At 41.0% G+C, this 21,808-nt stretch overlaps 1 protein-coding gene across 2 annotated transcripts in view; it reads left to right on the top strand.

The window, feature by feature from the left end:
• LOC146667769 (protein sidekick-1-like) overlaps window positions 1-21,808 on the top strand; it is a 289,559-nt gene that overhangs the window by 247,502 nt on the left and 20,249 nt on the right. For both annotated transcript variants that reach the window (XM_085409457.1, XM_085409456.1), the window contains 4 exons: window positions 1,989-2,175; window positions 4,829-4,927; window positions 8,517-8,711; window positions 18,177-18,378. In XM_085409457.1, the coding sequence (XP_085265583.1) occupies window positions 1,989-2,175; window positions 4,829-4,927; window positions 8,517-8,711; window positions 18,177-18,378 (683 nt within the window). The remainder of the gene's footprint in view (window positions 1-1,988; window positions 2,176-4,828; window positions 4,928-8,516; window positions 8,712-18,176; window positions 18,379-21,808) is intronic.

Raw genomic sequence — 21,808 nt, 5'->3', positions numbered from 1 at the left:
CACTAAAGATACATAGCCCGCAGTCTATCCACATCTGCCAAATTAAAGCTTTACCCTTTCTCATATTTCCCAAAAAAAAAGCAGACATGTCTGTCTCATTGTGAGCCCCATCGAAGACATACTTGACATAAGCTGCAGGTTTCAGAGAAAGAGCTGGAAGAACAGTGTTGATAGTGAAGTGCAGGGTGCACTCGTTTTCTCATCACTTTTGGCACTGGCAGTCACACCTGTGTGGGTGCACCTGTTTTTCGGGGTAGGGTTTTTTTGGACTCCAAAGCTCACCCTGGAGTGATGTATTTACTCCACTTGCTTTGGCTTTTAAATAAAAAGGAAAACACACAGCAATTGTCTGCATTTTTAAGTTGCCTCTCAAACATTCATCAAAAGAAAAAATAAAATAAAGAAAAATATTTGTGCTAATATAGAAGCAGCTGTGAGTTCACCTCTTAATCTCCACCCAAACACAAGACAGCAGAACAAAGATTTAAAAGGGGGAGAATTTATCCTCAAACCCATGGACATGGTTGTGTTATAAATACATAAATCTGCAAAGGAAAATAGGCTGTGACTGTCTGATATAAACCGGTGCCATCTATTAAAAAAAGGAAAAACGCTGTGTGGAATCCAGGTCATCCACCATGCCCAAAGCACATCACACTCCACATCTGTGTTTTCTCTTGTGCCCTCCTAAGGATCACACTGAGCTGCATGCCTAGCATGTTAATAGATGGGAAGTGACTGCCAGCAGCAGCTTTTTAACACCTTCCATGTGCTAGTAGATGCTGAATAGTTGCTGCTGCTTCCTGCTGTGCACTCCTTAAGACTATTTCTGTTTTTAGACACTTGGGTTTAAGGTGACATTTTCCTTCAAATGGTTTTAAGTGTGCGGTATTGATGTTCACGCTCATGAATATTAAAAAAAAGAAAAGGCGAAAAACGAAGAACAAAAACAAGAGCGAGCAGCTCCTGACATTTTTTTTTTTAAATCCGAAACTGTAAAAATACAGCGTGCACCGTTTTGTTTTCTTAGTGGCTGGCACTAATGTCATTTTAATTTTAGGATCGTTTTTTGTTGTTTGAGGTGATGAAGCCTGTTTTTCTGTGCCGTTGTCCTCCGTGGCTGTCAAAAACACATCGCTGAGTCACATCGTCGCTCAGGCTCACGCGCTCCATCGTTGACTTGGCTATGATTAGCACTGGCACTGTATTGTGAGTCAGTTCCACGCACACCACTCTAGTGTTAGAAATACTTGCAAGCACACTAAACCAGCAGCTGAAAAACAAATACACTTTGTATGCCTGTGTGAAAAACAAATATTTTTTTTAGAACCGAGAATAACTTTATGTGTTTTTGACCCAGTTATGTGCTGCAAAGCAGATAATGGATGGAACACTAATATTGTGTCACCTTAATAACTTAGAAAATACAGATTTGGGGTCCTTAAAATAATCTCCAGGATGTTTGCTCAGTGCAAACCAGGTAGTGTAAAAACCTTTTGATCACAAACTATAAAAAGTCAAATATATCAGATGTCCAAATTCACCTAAGTAAAGAATCACCTGCAATAGACTGAGACGTGAACACTGATTAAGCATAATGGTGCTTTGTCCTGCACATTTAAACACTGGAAACAAAGCTTTGCCTCGCTGTGACCCTACACAGAGATGCACATCGGTTGTTGTTTTGTTTGTTTTTTTAATTTGCTTTTTTTATGTTCTGCTGTTTTGTAGCCTTAACTGATTATATTTTGGAATTTATTACTTAATTTCTTTAAACTGTGTTGCATTCTGTGCTGTATATAAAAAAAAATAGGATATTATTGTTATTGTTATTCAGATAATTATTGCAGTAGCCTGATGTACATCTAAGATAGGAGTGTTTAGGCTACAGACACTGAACAAAATTGAAACAGACTGCTAGACGTGTTTGTTCATTTCTGTGTATGTTTTTTTTTCTTTTTTATGTGAGATATATTTGTTTTGTGCAGGTTTTATACAGCAAGAAAGACTCAGAAGGTCCCCCCAGTGTTCAGGTGGCAGAAGGAGAGGGGAGTGTGTCGCTGCTCCTCGGGGCCCTCCAAAAATACACAGTGTATGTGCTGCAGGTGCTGGCATACACACGTATGGGTGACGGCCCACCCAGCAACCGCATACTGCTAAGAACCAAAGAAGATGGTAGGACCCAGTTTTCTCTTACCCTGTCTAATCACCAGCTTTTTAATATATGTTTTCATATCTTCTATCTTGTAAGTACTAATTCAAGAGCGATGTGTCCAAGTGGGATTTATCACTTACAGACAATCACAAGTAATCACACGCATATAACTGACACACAGCACAAGCAAGTGCAAATAAGACCCAGATCCATAATGCATCAGGAACAAAAAGGTTCAGTTTAAAGCGAATGTCACTGCAACTTCAAAGGAAGTCCCCATGACCAAGAGCACTGTTTTCTCAGTCCTTTAAAATTGACTTCCTGCATTGTAACCAGTTCTGTCTGCCATATACACAGATAAGAGGAAAAATCTGCCATTATGAAGTCTGTGGTCATACAAATTCATCCATCCATAAACCTTCAAAGAGAGTAGTATACTTTTTCTAGATGCTGATCAGATGCCCGTCCAGTAAAAGTAGCAGAAGTCAAGGGTTTCCACACCTGGAGGGAGAGAGATTTGTACTTGTTAGATGGACCTATCAGTGTGAATTTTATATGATAAGATATGATCTGTAATATTGCCTAAATACATATGTGTTCTGAACACTTCAGTTTCAGCCCTTTTAATAGTTATGACGTTAGGAAGATTAGACGGCAACTCTTTGCAATTTGAAAATACCATAAAGTTGGATTTTTCTGTGTTTAACACAGCTTAAGAGGAGTTGAACAAGACTGAGCAACATCAAAGGCAGACTGCAGCACTGTCCGTAAGAGCACACAAAATGTATTTTTTTTTTAACGTTTGACTTTGTACAGCACCATAGTGGAGTAGGAAACAAAAAATCAACATGGAATTTGAAGTTCAGACTTTCACTTTCAACTCAAGGGATTTAACAAAAGTATTGTAACAGTTTAGGAACTGTTTACTGCTGTTTTGTGGAGTGGAGTTAATTCTAATTGTTGAATTTACTTTTGGTAGAAGCTCACTGGAGCTCTCAGTATGAAATCCAAATCAGATGTTGATTGAGTAGAAAAGCGAGGGAAGCCATCATTAGGCTGAAAAAACAAAATAAATCTACCAAATTTAGAATCTGGTAAAATCTTAAAAAGAGATGCTCTGGCCAACTCAGGGACACCAAAGTCTTGAAAGAAAGTGTTGCATGGAGAATTTCAAAAATAGTGTCATTGTCCAAATACTTATTGACCTAGCTGTATGAAGAAGAGCAGTAGTCCTAATATGCATCCCTGTGGCACACCAACTGCATAAAAAAAAGAAGAAGGTGCACCTGCCTCTGTAGCTGTAGTATGTGGATATTTTGGGCTGTTTGAATCTGGCAAAAATCATAATTAAAGCTGTTTTCTTCAATATTTGGTGAATATTCAACATGATTTGTCGCTGACTTTAGAAAAACAAAACAAAGATTTATTAAACTTTGAAAGTTGTTTGTTTATTAAATAAATAAATAAGTTGGTAGGGGGCACAGATTTATGTGTTTGGGGTTATGGCAAGTCTGTGAATTTGCCTTAAACCCCGAGCTATGAATTTACAAGGTCATAAAGTCATCTGTTGCCATCATGTGAGGTGTGTGGGAAGAGAAAGTGGCAAACACAAACGCAGGCCTTCAAGGGATCTACATGGACAGAAAGGAGAAGTGAGCATTATAAAAGAGTTGCTGTGATCGTGAGACAAAGGAGATCATTCTGATTCTTCTGCAGATTCATCTACAGATACTTTTGTTATAACTTTTACCTCCTACATACAGATTGATTGATTACAAAAGGCCCTCTTTGTGTCATCTTTGCTGCAGCTGAACTAAACAGCGAGTAAGGCATTTTAGAGAAGCATGAAAGAACATAATCAATGATTTCATTAATCACCCAGCCGTGGGTATTTTTCTTCATGTGTTCCACGCCTCTGCATCAACCTGGTAACCACGGCAGACTTTTCAGGGTGGCAGTAACCTGGCCTGTTCTTTTCTGAATCATGAAGTACACTTGGGCACTCACACATACGCACAGAAACTCACATCTGCTCACACACACACACACACACAGACTGAAATCCTCATAGACACACTCGCTCTCCTCTATCAAACGGTGTCACGTTTGAAAAGTTTTTCTCATTTCAGGATGAAACAAGAATGAGGAAGTCAATTCCCGGCGATGTATAATGAATCTACACATACACCTACTGTACCCACAAGCACACACACACACACACACACACACACACACACACACACACACACACACACACACACACACACACAGACATACGTTGACATGTATTTGCTGGTGTGGAACATGTGCTTTTATCAGGAACAACGACAGCCCGAGTGAGGCTGAAAGAAATTACATTTTCTGTTTTGTGTCTTTTACAAGTACCTCTTAAAGATGTGTAACAAACTCACTCAATGTATATATTTGTGTGTGTGCGTGTGTCTGTGTGTGTTTTGGCGTGTATATGTGGAGAGCATATGCACGAACATCTGTGTGCTATAATGCTAACATATTACAGTATAAGAGCCAGATGCTGAGATACTCTTTTTCTCATTACCGAACTGAAGCACTTCTTTTGAGCCTCTTTTTCTTGCCGCTGCTGCTTTTCTCTTAAATTGTGTATTAATATCTTTTAATTCTGCTGCCAACTCCTTTCTCTATTTTTCTCTCCAGTCCCAGGACCCCCTGTCAGGATGGTGTTTCCAGAAGTTCGATTGTCATCCGTTAGGGTGGTTTGGCAGCCACCTGCATCCCCCAACGGCATCATATTAGGTATAAAAACAAACGCCCACATATACAAGTGAGCAGATATTTGAAAGCAAAATTTAAATCATAATCCATTTTTCATGCTTGTAGCAAATGATTTTGCAGTTTCAGCCACACACGCACGCACACACACACACACACACACACACACACACACACATCTACTGTGACAAGTACAAACTGTAAAATGGAAAAGATTCCCGCTGTCTCTGTATATGTGTCTGTACCTGAAAAAAGACAGCTGTAGGTGCTTAAGGCACCTTTCCTAATAAATATGACCATCTATATATATTTATAAATAAATGTGCAGATTCATGCATTATCACCGTGCGGTGTGAATCGGAAAAATACTCCAGGAGAGGAGGAGAGGTGAAAGAAATGTGTGAGCTGCTGAGCTGGAAAGAGAGAGAACAGAAGGGGAGAGACAGCAGACAGTAGATGTATAGAGGTGATAGGAGGGACAGGGGTGTGTGTGTGTGTGTGTGTGTGTGTGTGTGTGTGTGTGTGTGTGTGTGTGTGTGTGTGTGTGTGTGTGTGTGTGTGTGTACGCAGTAACTGGGTGAGGAGTGGTATTTGTCCTCTCAGTGGGAGAGCGAGTTGAACAGGACAGTTTGAGTGATGTGTGACTGTATTGTTAGCGGGAGGACATTTAGTGCGACACCACTCTGTAGCAGAAGGATGAGTGGGAGGGCAAATCTCACTCTCTCGATCACACAGGCACACACACAAACATACAGCCCTACTGTGTCCTTGCTGAGCATGTGTTGTGTGTGTTTATGCAGATACAAAGGTCTGTAGAGTACTGGTTTCTTTAGTCCTCATGACTCCCTCATTTCTCCTTGGGTTCTCCACCCATGGGGGACTGACACAGAAGGTGGACAGAGGAGAAACAAGACTACAGAAGGTGCACAATCTAATTTGGCACAGTGCAGTGAGGCATTTTTGTTCTTTCACCCTTCTATGAATATAATACAGCCACACATACACACTGAAGTAATAAAATAGAGGACACATTTTACTCAAATGTGTGCAAATTGTACTGCAAATACTTACATGCTGAGTACTAAAATGCATACTAAAAAGTATTCTCCCATTGGTTTGCATTTCAGTGTGTCTCTTTGTAAAGTTTACAAAGGCACACATTTAAAGATTTCCTCTAAAATGCTCATCATTGCATGCATTGCATCACTACCTGCTGCCCAAATTCAGTCTGAATTTTAAAAATCTCTTATATTAGCTGTGCTGGCTTGTAGATTAGTTAGTGTGAAATGATCCTTTAAACACATAACTCCAAAAGCAAAAGCTTTACCAGCTCTTTATTAGTGTGGCAATTTAATCAGCGATGGATGGATGATTATTTTCTTTGCACGAGAAAGAAAACATTATGAGAATATCACAAATTAGAACAGTAGCAATAAAAATGCAGAAGTTAATTAGTTAAGCAAATCAAGGCATCAATATTCCCTTTAACTTTAATTAATGCATCCATAATTTTGCCATTTAGCACTTCTTTAAGGGTCATGAAACATAATGTAAAGAAGTATAAATGCAGCTCTAAACAACAGATTAACTGAGACGGTCTGCAAAACCCTCATTTTAACTTATTAGGTACTCTCTCTGTTCAGCTTTCAGTCATAGATCCAAGCTAAATAAAATTTTTAAAAAACTAGGAAGCTGAAAATATTATTTTTTCATTTAAGACCCTCAACGGGTCCTAAAGGAAAACAATCTGTATATCTCTACTATGCTTAAAATACTATGGTGTACGAAAGTTTATGAGATGAGAAGTGAGACGCTGACCGTGTTTAAACATGTCTTGATCTTTTGGTCAGTCAGTGAACAACACTGAACCAAAGCGTGAACGTCTACCGTGATGCATTGTGATCCAGTCCCTTAACCCCTGGCTGAGGTGGAACCGGACATCATAGACCACATATCTTACGATAATGTAAACAACTATGTGTTGTGATGTTTCCCCAACAAGGACCATAGAGCATCATAGTCCTTTATAGTCTTTTTATCAAGTGATTTTCTCTTGTAGATGCTAACAATTGTATTTCCTTCTTTTGGTAGCCTTTGCAAAATGAAGCAGATGTGTAATTGGTCAGAGATGGATAAAAAAACTGTTCAGAAGGGCGTTTGATGCTCTGACAGAAATAACATAGGGAACAATAATATCTGAACACTAGTCATCTGGACACTTCCAGCATAGACTTGATAGACACCTTTATCTCTGGTGTCGACTGTTGATCACCCTTTCTAAAATGAGTGTGAAGTCACAAAATAAAAAAAGCCAGTGGAATATACATGACACTGATTCTGGAGTGACGCGAATTCAGAAACAATCTGCACGCAATCACTTCACTCTATTACAGACAAAAGGTCAATCATTCACTTCATACTGATCATTTATTTAATATGCATGTATCCCCTTTAGCATTTCTAAATCAAATTAACCTCTCTCAGCTCTTACTGGTGTCCTTCTGGTGACACTTTCTCCATTTGTGGCTCTGCTCTTCAAAACAGTCTGCTTGTGTTATACCATCGGTGTCTGTCTCTCCAGTCTTTTCAAAACCCTAAAGGCAAAGAAAAAAAAATTGGTATACATTAGATGCACAGTCTGCTAGTCTGCTCATGCAAACCATAATGAAATATAGTGCATCATACATTTTATATCTTATGGAAAAAAGGACTAAGGGCTTTCTCTAACGTGATGCAATCACTTAATGTAACAGAGATTTAGCCTCCAGTATGTGACAGCAGCAATGGCTTAATGATGGTACAGAACATAATGCTGTGCTATGACCCAATTGTTTCGATGCAGGAGGATTTGTGATCTAGCTGTTATCCAGTAATCTCCCACGTGCAGCATTCACATTAACATTTAATCAGACTATCTGATGAGATTATCACCCGCACAACCAGATTAGGTGCCTCTGAGCAGATTATTATCCTGACAGTCTTACTGTGAACTAATCACATCCACACACTTGTGTGTTTCTAGTGTGTATTTGCTGTACAATACAATCTTCATAATAAGAGCCTTTGTGAGTGGCCAGTGGCCTGTGGAAAGCTTGGACAGGGATCAGTGGTTTGAGCGTGCGTGCATGTGTTGAAGGATGTTAGGGTTATTACATGGCCTACTGCACATAAGACAGAGAAACAGACTGGAGCCGTGTACACCATGGGTCACAGCCAAGGGTACACACAGAGAGGTTATATGTTTATACACTGTGAGAGTAGGGGAACGTGAGCATGTGTGAGTGTGTACTGGAGTTCTGCTCTGAAATCCTGACTTTGTCTTTGGAAAATAGTAAGTATGAAGGAAAGAAGCTGCACATATCAAATCCCAACAGAGTTCAAATGTAGTTTCATGACCTGAAGAAAAACATATTTGTTTGTATGTTTTATTGTGGAAATGAAGCTGCGTGATATGGCTTTGTGCAGCTATGTTTGCAGGGGGGGGGGGGGGTTCGCCTCATATTGTGCTCTCTTTGATTCCTGTGGGCTCTGTGAACACAATCACACGCAAGAATTTCACACAGATTTCAAATAGCTTCCTCCTCCTTCTGTCTTTCCTTCTGCCCCTCACTAGGCTACCAGATCTCCTACCGCCTCGACAGCAGGGACCCTCTGCGCTGGACTACAGTGGAGGTGGGGTCCAATGCTCGGCAGTTCACCGTCACAGGACTTTCCTCTGAGCAGAGCTACGTTTTCCGACTCATTGCTCGCACTGCCGTGGGCTGGGGTGCAGGACAGGAAGCTGTGGTTGTTACCACTGAACGCAGAGGTAAAGGACACTCACGCATATTCAGGATCTGACTGCTCTAATTTTAACCACTCCTGTTTAAAATATAGCAGGAGTCCAACCTGCTGGCTCACATATATCACTTGCAGATGCACAAAAACTGTCCGTCTCCACTGTGGACTTAATGACCTGTGTCTGACACTGCTCCCAGAAATGTAGTTCATGACTTTAAAGCAGACTTCCGACAGGCCTCTTTTAGTCCAAATACTCCGAGATGTCAGAGCAGCTACAGGTGCCATCAGTATCAGTAATGATAGCTGATCTGTCTCCATGACACCTTACAAAACTGCTTCTGCTCGGTAAGAATGGAAGACCTGAGTTTGTGTGAAAAAAAACACGGAGAAACTTAACAACCCATCGAAAATCTGGTCTCTTCTGACCCTCGGTGATTTAACACTTAAACCAGCTGCACCCAGCAGGAAGGCTGGTGCAGCTAGTTTGAAACTTTTATCCAGAGCTGTTGAGGTTGGTCTTAGAATACTCTTTAATGATGGCACCATTCCCCGTGTGTGACAGTTTCAGGGCTTGGCAGACAGGCTCACTGATGGGCTTACTCTTTAATGGAACAGAGTCATCATGAATGCTATTAGCTCCCGAGTGCCTCTGCTTTTCTTTATGCTGAGTCAAAATGACCGCATGAAAAGGACCTACAGGGACACATCTTTTGCTATGTTCGAGCAAACACTATGCGACTGATGGGGTCACCGATGGTGCGGCTTGGAGCTTGAGAACGAAGTCGAAATTACAGTAAGCTGTGAAGATCTCCACTCGGTGTTCTCTGGCACCACGAACAGTGTGATCTGATTCTGAAGAAGAACTAATGGAGCCGTATAACAACTTTGTTCATTTTGCTTCTTTGCAAAATCATTCCTCTGTGAAGTAATATATGGAGAGTTTCGGCAAGAGTAAAGGGGTGTAAGCTTTTCGGTTAAAATAGCTTCTGTCTTGCAGACTCTCCATACATACATCATGCATCTAATTTGGAATTCATAGCACAGCAAAGTAATAATCTCTAATACAGTTCATATTGACCTGTAGTGATGCATAAGGGAATAAAATGTCTTAAATAAACCAGAATAAACAGGGAAAAGTTGTAAGCACGAGCAGCTTGATTAATGTTATTAATTTTAACTGCAATTTTCTAAATGTTTGCTGTGAGAAAGCTCTATTATAGAGGACAACCATAATGATTTTACCAGTATAATTATGTTGTCAGATTTCTTACAGTAATCGTTATGCAGGAGCAGTGTGGAATTTTCATATTTTGTGATCTCTGCAGCATCACTTGCTATTAAAGGTGCAATTCATTGCAGTTCATGTTTGCTCCTCAGAAAGGGAGTTCAGACACAAGAAAAGAAAGCGGAAAGTTTGGCCCTAAGCAGTTTGTGGTTGGACATGGCGAATTCATTGTTACCGGGCACTAAATATTAGCACAAAATAAAAAGCATGACCTTTTCAGGGTGTGTGACATAGAACAAAAAGAAATGACATTTAGAAACTCCCCTGGACTTGTCAGTAAATGTAGGCATTGAAGCCACCAGGTATTAGCCCTCCTGTAGAGGTATAATGAAAATCAAGAGTTCATAACATTACCTCTGGGCCTGACTGTAACTGTTATCACTTAAAAAGGGAAGTGTTACTTTTTCAGAATTGTAGATTATCCGAAGAAATTTGTGGCACTCCGTCTGTTTATACCTTTCTCTGAACACGCCAAAATTAACTGGCTTGTTGAGTGAGACAGGATTATTAGCCTTTCTCACCAACTGTCGATTGCAACGCTGGGATATTTCTCATCCACAGCACCGTGCTCAGTTGTGGGCGGATGGAAACTGTACACTTAGTAGGTGAGAATGAAAATGAGGCTCGAAGTCGTTTTTCTAAAGGAGAGCGAAAGGAGGGCCAGAAAGTCAGAACCAAACGCCATAAATCTTACATCCTCACCCAAAGTAATTACTATTGATCAAGAGTTTTTACCAGCACTTTGCACTTATGTTAATTTTGACTTTAAGAGATGAAAAAAAAAGCTGCTAATTTCCCTTTCAGAGTTTTATCTAATTTTAGCAGCCAGTGGCCTCATCACAGAGCATAAGCTGCTACAACAACAAGAATTGTAAAATTGAAACACAGTCAATCGCTGAGTATGACAGCCCGTGCCTGTGGTGAGATGTATGAGTTTAGCAAGGACTCGGTCTCCCCCACTGTTTTGTCTTTAAAACACTGAAACAGAAGAGATATATCTTCCCACAATGATCTGGTCACTGACGGCCAGAAAAAAAACACACTTTTGAAGTGATTTGACTTTTACAGAAGTAAAGAGCAGTTTTATTTCCTTCAATTTAGAAGCAAATATAAAGTTCTTGTCTTCCTCTTATTTGAGTGCCGTGATGCTCGTCATGTTGCTGCAGGGCTCGCAAAATCGCTAGCCCGACGTCCCGGGGCTAGCGATTTTTCCAGTCGGGCTACCAAAATCTATCTCTGCCCTGCCCGTCGGGCTATTGTAGGAAGGAAAAATATATGTCAATGCTTTTGCATTCTTTCGGAAATGTAGCTGGGTAATTATGTCATTGGCATCGGCGAGCCACTGTCAATACGTGACATATTGAAATCGCGTTTGAATTTGCGCTTGTTTTTTGCTTTCACTTTGCAATCGCACGAACTGTGTATAGAGAGTGACAGCACTGATTGGTGAGTGATGATAATTTGCGCACCAATTCCTCTGACATCGTCTTATCAATCGTTAGCTTACTATGCAAACATGACAAGTGAAATCTCCCGCAGCTTAAACATGTGAGAGGTTGATCGCGCAGAGAATCGCTGTGTGTGTGTGTGTGTGTGTGTGTGTGTGTGTGTGTGTGTGTGTGTGTGTGTGTGTGTGTGTGTGTGTGTGCGTGTGTGTGTGTGTGTGTGTGTGTGTAAAAGCAGCAGGATATATATTTTAGTTCTGCTGAGCCAAATAAGACAGGTCAGGGTGAAGAAGACAGCTTCTATAATATTGTAAAGGAAACAAAACATTAATCAAAAAAATTGTTGAAAAACAAATTACAACATTGTATAAAAATTACAATCATCAACTCAAATACTTGGTTTGTAAAAACATAGAAACACTTGAATATCGTTTTGGATTTGTGACTGGGTATTGTTATTAGTTTCAGTACTGTGTAAGACTTTTGAGCAACCCCTCGTTCACTAATAATTTATTTTCAATGAGTCAGATTTTGTTGTAATTTTCTAAAGTGGGTTTATGCAACAGTTCTCCAAGTTCAAAGTTTTTCTTTGGACATTGGCCTCTTTCTTGCTCGTTTTCACACTAGTCCTTATACCTGACCATTTCCAAAGCAATGTTATTTTGTTTGTTAAGCCACCACACTGACTTGTAAATCATTCAAGGATAAAAAAAAAGGAGCCCAACTCAAGGGATGAACCAGTGTTGTGCCTACAAAGAACAGACGACCTAGCAAAGAACCCATTTTGAATTATGTCTTTGAGGACTTTGTTACCAGCAGGCTGTCTTAAAATATGTAATTTGTTCCATTTCCTTTAGCTGATTCTACCAAAAAAGCCAAACATAAATCACTTTGACAAACATAAAATAGTATTTTCATACCAACAAGTTGATTCACAAAGACTCAAAAACCTTGCACATTTGGTGTGCAAACTGGAGATAACTGAAAAAGTGGACAACAATAGAAGAGGTGGCAGGCCTAAAAAGTGTCTACATTAGATGAACAGTATCTGACAGTCACATCCTTAGGAAATCAGAAAAAATCAAGCAAAGCCTTCGTATGCATACCGGTCCTCAGTTAATAGATATACTGTTCACTGAGGCGTCATCAAATACAGTGGGGCAAAAAAGTATTTAGTCAGCCACCGATTGTGCAAGTTCCCCCACCTAAAATGATGACAGAGGTCAGTAATTTGCACCAGAGGTACACTTCAACTGTGAGAGACAGAATGTGAAAAAAAAATCCATGAATCCACATGGTAGGATTTGTAAAGAATTTATTCGTAAATCAGGGTGGAAAATAAGTATTTGGTCAATAACAAAAATACAACTCAATACTTTGTAACATAACCTTTGTTGGCAATAACAGAGGTCAAACGTTTACTATAGGTCTTTACCAGGTTTGCACACACAGTAGCTGGTATTTTGGCCCATTCCTCCATGCAGATCTTCTCGAGAGCAGTGATGTTTTGGGGCTGTCGCCGAGCAACACGGACTTTCAACTCCCGCCACAGATTTTCTATGGGGTTGAGGTCTGGAGACTGGCTAGGCCACTCCAGGACCTTCAAATGCTTCTTACGGAGCCACTCCTTTGTTGCCCGGGCGGTGTGTTTTGGATCATTGTCATGTTGGAAGACCCAGCCTCGTTTCATCTTCAAAGTTCTCACTGATGGAAGGAGGTTTTGGCTCAAAATCTCACGATACATGGCCCCATTCATTCTGTCCTTAACACGGATCAGTCGTCCTGTCCCCTTGGCAGAAAAACAGCCCCATAGCATGATGTTTCCACCCCCATGCTTCACAGTAGGTATGGTGTTCTTGGGATGCAACTCAGTATTCTTCTTCCTCCAAACACGACGAGCTGAGTTTATACCAAAAAGTTCTACTTTGGTTTCATCTGACCACATGACATTCTCCCAATCCTCTGCTGTATCATCCATGTGCTCTCTGGCAAACTTCAGACGGGCCTGGACATGCACTGGCTTCAGCAGCGGAACACGTCTGGCACTGCGGGATTTGATTCCCTGCCGTTGTAGTGTGTTACTGATGGTGACCTTTGTTACTTTGGTCCCAGCTCTCTGCAGGTCATTCACCAGGTCCCCCCGTGTGGTTCTGGGATCTTTGCTCACCGTTCTCATGATCATTTTGACCCCACGGGATGAGATCTTGCGTGGAGCCCCAGATCGAGGGAGATTATCAGTGGTCTTGTATGTCTTCCATTTTCTGATGATTGCTCCCACAGTTGATTTTTTCACACCAAGCTGCTTGCCTATTGTAGATTCACTCTTCCCAGTCTGGTGCAGGTCTACAATACTTTTCCTGGTGTCCTTCGAAAGCTCTTTGGTCTTGGCCATGGCGGAGTTTGGAGTCTGACTGTTTGAGGCTGTGGACAGGTGTCTTTTATACAGATGATGAGTTCAAACAGGTGCCATTCATACAGGTAACGAGTGGGGGACAGAAAAGCTTCTTACAGAAGACGTTACAGGTCTGTGAGAGCCAGAGATTTTCCTTGTTTGAGGTGACCAAATACTTATTTTCCACCCTAATTTACGAATAAATTCTTTACAAATCCTACCATGTGGATTCATGGATTTTTTTTTCACATTCTGTCTCTCACAGTTGAAGTGTACCTCTGGTGCAAACTACTGACCTCTGTCATCATTTTAAGTGGGGGAACTTGCACAATCGGTGGCTGACTAAATACTTTTTTGCCCCACTGTACAGTGTCAGTGGACAGGTGGAGGTCAAGAAGCTACTCTGAAGGAGGGGAAATGGGGAAATTTAAATTTCTGATTCAGGTCTTCATGGATGCGCAAGCAGGAGATTAAGAGAGAGGTACAACAGCGATTGCCTCCACCGTGTTTTATGTGTTTTGACTGGAGACATTCGCTGTTGTACCTTTTGCTTAACCTCCTGCTTGCGCATTATAGTTTGTGGCTGTTTTCAGCCTGTTGTATTGAAGATCTTGTCAAAATTTATGAAATTATCAACACAAAAGTATCATCAGATTTTGATCCACCAAGTAATGCAGTCCGGAAAGCATCTGACTGCCTTCATTTTTCAGTATGACACAAAAAGACACAACAGAAGTTGTGGTCCAGAGCACAGACCTCAACATTATTGACGCAGTGTGAGATCATCATGACAGAGAAAAGAATAAACGGCAGCCAAACATCCAAAGAAGAGCTTTGAATGTCCTCCAAGAAGCCTGGAGAACTATTCCTGAAGACTACGTAAAGAAATGACAAGAAAGCTTGTCTTGGAGAGTTCAGACTGTGTTGAAGAATAAAGGTGCTCATACCAAATATTTATTTTCAAGCTCATTGAAACTGCACAAACTCAGTTTTTCATTAGATCATTGCATCTATTTTGCTTTTTCCAAGTATAAAGAACTGAGAGGGGGCTTGAGACTTTTGCACAGTACAGTAATTAAGAAAATGGAGAAGGAAAGATGTGGCAGATGGTGTTGAAGATCGAGCACTCCAGAGCTAATACGAGCTTTCTCCCGGAGTGAAATACAGTAAGTGATATTTCACTTAAAAAATGAAGTTGCAATGGTTCTGGTGTCTCTGTGGGCTAACGCATGAATAGGTTTGGTTGCGACGTAGCTCACTGACTTTGGTATATGTCATCCTTGATCTCTCTCTGTCTCTGCTGTTTTCTCTGTCAGCATAGCAGCACTGAGTAAGCAGTGAAATGCTACAGAAGCATTAAAATATGACAGTTAAGTGATTTTTTGTGGAAACCTGGAATCATTTTGTCAGATACTCTGTTTGCAGCCATCAGTTTGTGTGGTGCATTTTAATTGGATCAGATATCATAACATCCGCAGCGTCATTATCAGGATTTCTTGAGAATAGAGTTCAGTGGTTCTCTGTTCCACTTCAGTAGCATAATGCCCCATTCTTGCTGTGAGATAGACAGAATATCCTAATAGAGATTTCTTTCTGATGATATTGAAGAGACCAACTTAATCCCTAGAAAGAGAAAATTGGCTTTTTGGGTGAGCACGTGAACGTGTGTGTGGATGCATGCCTTAGGGAGAAACCGTTTTGGAAATATGTATCGTTGCTGATGTTTGTACCCAAAAGCGTGAGAGCTGAGAAGGTAACAGAGAACATAGCATATTCAGCTACCTTCAACCCCTTCATCTTTCCTTTTTCCTCTACTAAAAACTAGAGATGGACCGATCCGATATTAAGTATCGGTATCGGTCCGATACTGACCTAAATTACTGGATCTGATATCGGAGAGAAATAAAAAATGTAATCCGATCCATTAAATATCAAAAAAGCACCTCACAAAACTTGCGACATGGCGTAACTCAGCTCATAACCGTTGCACGTTGGAGCAGTGTGCTCACGTGATAGAGCGGCTGTGTGTATTTGTAGCCTCGCTACCAAACCAGCGTTTCATCTCCGAGGAAGTGATCCCAGAGGGAAGTAAAGCAAGTGTGTAAGTTCATCTCTGAATGTTTGTAAAGCATTCCCACGTTAAGCTTAACAACCAATATATGGAGCAACTGCCTCTCTCTCCCTCTCCTGTTGCTACTTCAATCATGAAACTGCTTAATGATCAGCTGATCGGCTTTTCTGTCGTGACTCCCGTTTCTCTTGTTTGTTTTTGGCCCACTTTGCACCAGAAAGAGGAAACCAGCGGCTGAACAACAGCAGCACATTTAACCTTGATAAGCTGTTGTTAGAATTTATTTAATATTACTTTCTACACCAGGATCTTTTTCTACTAGCTGACGGCTGGTAACTGTGCAGGGGCGGATCCAGCAAAGTTTAGCCAGGGGGGCCGATGGGGCATTAACAGGGAAAAGGGGGCACAAAGACATACTTTTCTTTCTTATTCTCATTTAAAATGTCTAGCTTTTAATAAATAATTATCTGAATCTTACACCCAAAGTTTTAATCTGATATAAAATGTATAGAAGTCCATTACTGTATATAGTAACTGTTAAGTCTAATATACCCTAGTAAGCTATAGTACTTTTTCCTTTGGGAAGGTACCATCTGTTTTTTTCTGTAACGCTGCCGATCTCCGACTGTATTCCCATGTGATGTCTTTGTTGTGTATGTAGGGGGGGGGGGGGGTCCTATTCCTCTGCGAGGCAACCTGCATATGGCCAATAAAGCATTCTTTCAATTCAATTCAATTTCAGTTCAATTCATATCGGTATCGGCAGATATCCAAATTTATGATATCGGTATCGGACATAAAAAAGTGGTATCGTGCCATCTCTACTAAAAACCCAGTGTTTCCTCTCCTTCCCTCGTGTAGAAATAATATGCAAGTGCTGAAAGGTCCGAACTTGTTCTCGCAATTATGAGTTTATTATCAGAACATGATCTTAACTGTGGAGCAGAACAAAAGGGGAACAGACAGGGAGACACAGATGGTATCAGAAAGACAAAAGAGGGCAGAGAATAGTCACATTTTGAAGGGAGCGAAGAGCAGGGGGAGTGCGGGAAGAAGGAGACAAACAGATCAAATCAAATTATCAAATTACTTTTGATAAGGATGAATGAAGGAAGCCGAGCCTGCCTGGGTGTGTGGTTGTGTGTGCGTTTTGAGAAAATAAGTGCAGATTAATTAAACTTCAGAGAGAATCAATAATGCTTTTATTTCCAGACTTAATCGATAACCCGAAGCCCCTGAAATTAGACAGTTTTGCCCCCAGCCGTGTGTTGTTGTTTGTGTGCCTGCACAGGTACTGCTAATCGCACAGGTACGGTGAACACAGTTGTACAAAGACACTGACTCCCAGAGCCATCTTTCATCCTGTAATTGAATAGCTAAGACACAGATAAACACGCACGCACGCGCACACACACAAGCAATCTGTTGAGAAATGGTTTCTTTGATGCCGCAGTAGTTAGTTGTCTTGTTTCATATAAACACGTGTTTGCATGGCAGCACTTTTTCACGCTGATGCACATGTTACATAAATGTGGGCTGCCCGTGCCTTGTGCAACAGAAATATTTGCAGCAGATTGTCCATTTTTATCTCCATTTGTCCTGCAAATATCCAGGCGTCTGAGTGACCTGCTGTGTGCAGCAGGCTTATTTCTTAAACATCATTTATACAAAAGACTAGTTCCCTGTAATCAAGGTAAAAGATCAAAGAAACCACATTTCCCTGCAGCTAGATGTCTGCCCAGAAAACTGATTTCATGGTGACTGTAAAGATGAGCATGACAAAGACAAAATCCATGTCTTAGCAGAGCAGATGAAAGAAAAGATCTTTACATTAAAGCTTTGCGCATGTTTACAGTACTCTCTGCAGTTACAATAGTTGAGGGCATGGTTGTAAAAGAAGAAGACAGGCAACTCTTTATTTTTATCACATTTTCTGATGCCCTACATAACCCGATTTCTCTGACTTACCTGGCTTCTTGTGTGCGTGTGTGTACTTATGTCACGGCCATACTGACTGCTTTTAAGATGTGGATCCTGACTGTGGTTTTCAGAGCTCTTAAGTGTTCTCTCTTCTTTCTTTTGGAGAAATTGTGTTCATCCCTCCAGCTGAGTTCTGGCCTAAGAAAGTGTTGGACTTGCTGCTGTGGAAATATTCGAAGCCTTTGCACATGGAGCTTCGTTTTTTTCATGCGCCTGCCTCCTCTTCAGTTCCACTGTTCTTATCTTTGTCACATCACTTGTTCCACCTTCTCTCTCATGTTATTATCTCGCCTCTTCAAACCTCCTATCCGTGTCTACAGAGCGTCCCCTCCCACCCAGGAAATTGTCCGTTCCTCAAGATGAGGTTGAATCTCGCCAACTCCGCATCCATTGGGTGACCGGTGGCTCAGCCTCCTCGCCGCTGAGGTACTTTACTCTGCAAATCAAGGAGCTGCCCAACGGCGACTGGAAAACCCACACAGCTGACATCCTGCATAACATGACCTCCTGGACTGTTGACAGGTACACGCACACATGCACATACGCACAGCTGCAGTGGTTGATACATCACCCTTTGAATTTGTGGCACTTCATATATAGACAGTTTAAAGTGCAATATTTTGTTTTTTTATTACACTTTTCACACCAAAAACTCAAAAGAAAAAGTGATTTTTCTAACAGTCTCTCACAACTGCAAATGTCAGCATGACTGGCTACTGGCCAAGTTGCAGTGTTTGTCACTGATCCGGAGAAAGTGACAGTCTGCGGCGACAAAAAATATCACGCTGGTGGCTGAATATTACATTGATCTCAAAGACAGGAATGACATGTTTAAGACAGCTTCTTTTTTTGGAGGGATACCAAAACCCATGTGTCACAACAGAATAGTCACAGGTGCCGTCGAGTCATTTTTCACAGCCACCCAGCAATAAGGAGAGTGGCACACTGCAGTACCAGCAGGCTGAGGTGGACAAACAGCAGGGTAACGTGTGAAAAAGGATTAAAATGAATATATCTAATAAGCCAGTAAAATATGCCTTCATGGGCTATTTCAGTCAGACTGAAAGTAAAGCAGCACTATCAGTAAGAGTGAGTAAGATTATCTCAGGCTTAGAGAAAATGGCAATAAAAAATATAGATGGCTCTCTTTTGTTTGTTAGTTTTTTTTTCCTTAGAGATCCCCAAATTCAAAATTGTTTTTAGCATGACACGCTGAACTTGAATTAATTAAAGCAATCTGTAGAAATCTTATGTTTATGCATCCTCGGGGGAGAGGAGTGGACAGAGAGAAGAAGACGCTGTGAATTTAAAGCAAACAACGGAGAATTATAATAGAGACTGGAAAGTTTTATTTGTTTAGAAGCTGAAGTACAGAAAAGGTTGGTGGAGAATAAACATACACACATGCCACCAAACAAAAACACCAGGGAGAGCAGAGTAATCATAATTACTGCATAAACGGGGAGGATCTCAGTCACCTAATCACACAGGCGCAGCAGGAGCTGCTCTCTGTCTTTTTCTTAATACCTCTATTTTTTCATCTCTTACTCGCTCTGCCTCCGAGCTTTCATGTTTGCGTGCGCTTTTTGTCCCTTCTGTTCCTTTACAATTTTTCATCCCTCTTGCTGTCACCACCTCCTCTCCTCTCCCTCCATCCATCAACAGCCAATGCTTTCAAAAACCATCAGGCTTGTATTTTTTCTTCTACTCATCCTGTACAAGAGGGCTTCAGTCTTATTGCATGTCTTCCTTTTACATTCCCCTCTCTGTCCCTCTGTTCTCTACTCCCTCGTGATGGCAGCGGGTGAGAGCAGTCAGACCGGATTGCTACTCCAACTTCCTGATGGTCCGAGTAGTAGGACTATGATGGTGCTTTACCAGCGTGTGGTGTCTGTGTGTGTGTGTGTGTTCGTGCCTGCTTCGTGGCTGTTTTTGTGTGCTCCTTCACGAGCTATCACAGGGCTATTTGAGATGCTGAAGAGCATTCGCTCCATGTGTCTGCGTCAGTCTTTTTCAACCTGCCTCAGGGAGAGTCTATCTGCCATGATGGCGGTCGCTGCTGTTGTTGTTTTCGAGCTCATTCTATCACTGAACGCTCTCATTAGAGCGCCGGATGGAGGAATTAGCTTACATCTCCACATGCTCACGCTCACACTCACTTCTTATCTATCCTTAATTGTTGTTTTCCACCAAGACATCTTGGGAACCAAAACATCGAAGTCCCCAGGCTGATGTGCAGACACACATATACATTAAACACACACTTTCACACATTGTCCTTAACGTCCTCCCAGTGCTGTTAGCCCACCCTGTTTAAGCCTGGTGCCTTTGATGTTCTATTCCAATGATAACCACAGCCCCACAGGGCCTTTAGTTGTCCATCATTGGGCCCAGGCTCATAATTATACAACAAGAGACTGGAGCAGTTTTCCTGTCACCTGCTGGATTTCAGACTGGCCCTGTGCAATCTCCTGTGTCGAGGGAAAACCCTTGCAGGTAGACATGTGGGGAGTAGTGGAATTACTTTTAGTTAGTTATTATATTGAAAAGCCAAGAACACTTCTGCCTTCCACTTATCTTATTTGTTTTTCATTTTGTCTTTCTGTGCAGAGGAAAATTTGACAATTGTTATTCATCTCTGCCTTTCAAATTAGCATTCTATTAAATTACAATATCGCAGAGCATTTGTACCCGAACAGACACCGAAAGGAGTCACATTTTACAAGTCTTCTCATATTTTTCTTTATTTCCCAGTGAGCCACTTCTCAGCAGGAGAGCTGCTGGTACTCTGGCCAGCTTTCCTGCCATCAGCAGCAGCATCCTCGCCACTGTCACAAAAAGCAATAAGAGATTAAAGCACGAGCCTATTGCTAAGGGGAGTTATTGAGGCACAGTGCTCAGCAATGGTACATCTTTCAAGTAAACAGAAAAGCATGAGAGTTGGATTAAGAGTCGGTGCATCCACCGAGACATGTCAGAAGTTATCGCTGGCCACATTTGATCAATGCACATAAGGCAGGGCTCCTCCTGAGGAGGCTCCTCGCGGAGATATGTCACATTCAGCTTTGTACCGACATGTCCAGTTGTCTATTTACAGTTTTACACAAGAGGCTTTTTGTAGGAGTTTTTATAAAATTGTTTTTTCTGCAAAATAATGAGTACATTGCTGTGGTTTTATATAACAAAACCTGTTAGGTAACTGTGTCAGATGTAAATAAAAAACAGAATGCAGCTATTGCTTCTAAAATCTCATAAATCCGTATTTTATTTGTGTGGTACGGAAGAACATTGAAATCATATTGGATTTTTAAACATTTTACAATTTTGTGAAAAATCTCATTTTATGACAGCAACACATTTTAAAAGTTGGCATGGGGCAACAAAAGGCTAGAAAAGTAAGTAATTATAAAGAAACAGTTGGAGGAACATTTTGTAGCTAATTAGGTTGACTGGCAACAGGTCAGTAACATAATTGGGTATAAAAATGAGCATTTTAGAGAGGTGGAGTTTCTCCGAAATGAGAAAGATGGGCAGAGGTTAATCAGAAAACTGAAACACAGAAATCTGTGTGCAAGGGACAAGGCACAAAATCACTACTGGATGCCTGTGATCTTCAGGGCCTCAGGCAGCACTGCATTAAAAATGGGAATGATGCTATCATGGAAATCACTGCATGGGCTCGGGAACACTTCCAGAAATCATTGTCTGTGAACACAGTTCATAATGAATTGTCATTCACAATTGCAAATTAAAGCTCTATCATACAAATAAGAAACTATACGTGAACATGATCCAGAAATGCTGCTGTCTGTCTGGGCTAAAGACTTTCATCTAAAATTACTGAGAAAACGGGGAAGACTGTTCTGTGGCCGGATGAATTTAAATTTGAAAGAAATTTTGTAAACATGGGGCTGATGTCCTGAGCAATAAATCATATGGAAGTACCTTAGTT

This window comes from Rhamphochromis longiceps, linkage group LG6 (assembly GCF_057381845.1).
Source record: "Rhamphochromis longiceps isolate RC_006_pf linkage group LG6, R_longiceps_female_GT1.1, whole genome shotgun sequence".
NCBI classification, from domain to species: domain Eukaryota; kingdom Metazoa; phylum Chordata; class Actinopteri; order Cichliformes; family Cichlidae; genus Rhamphochromis; species Rhamphochromis longiceps.
The sequence above is the reverse complement of the archived record's forward strand: the minus strand, read 5'-3'. Positions and strand labels throughout refer to the sequence as shown.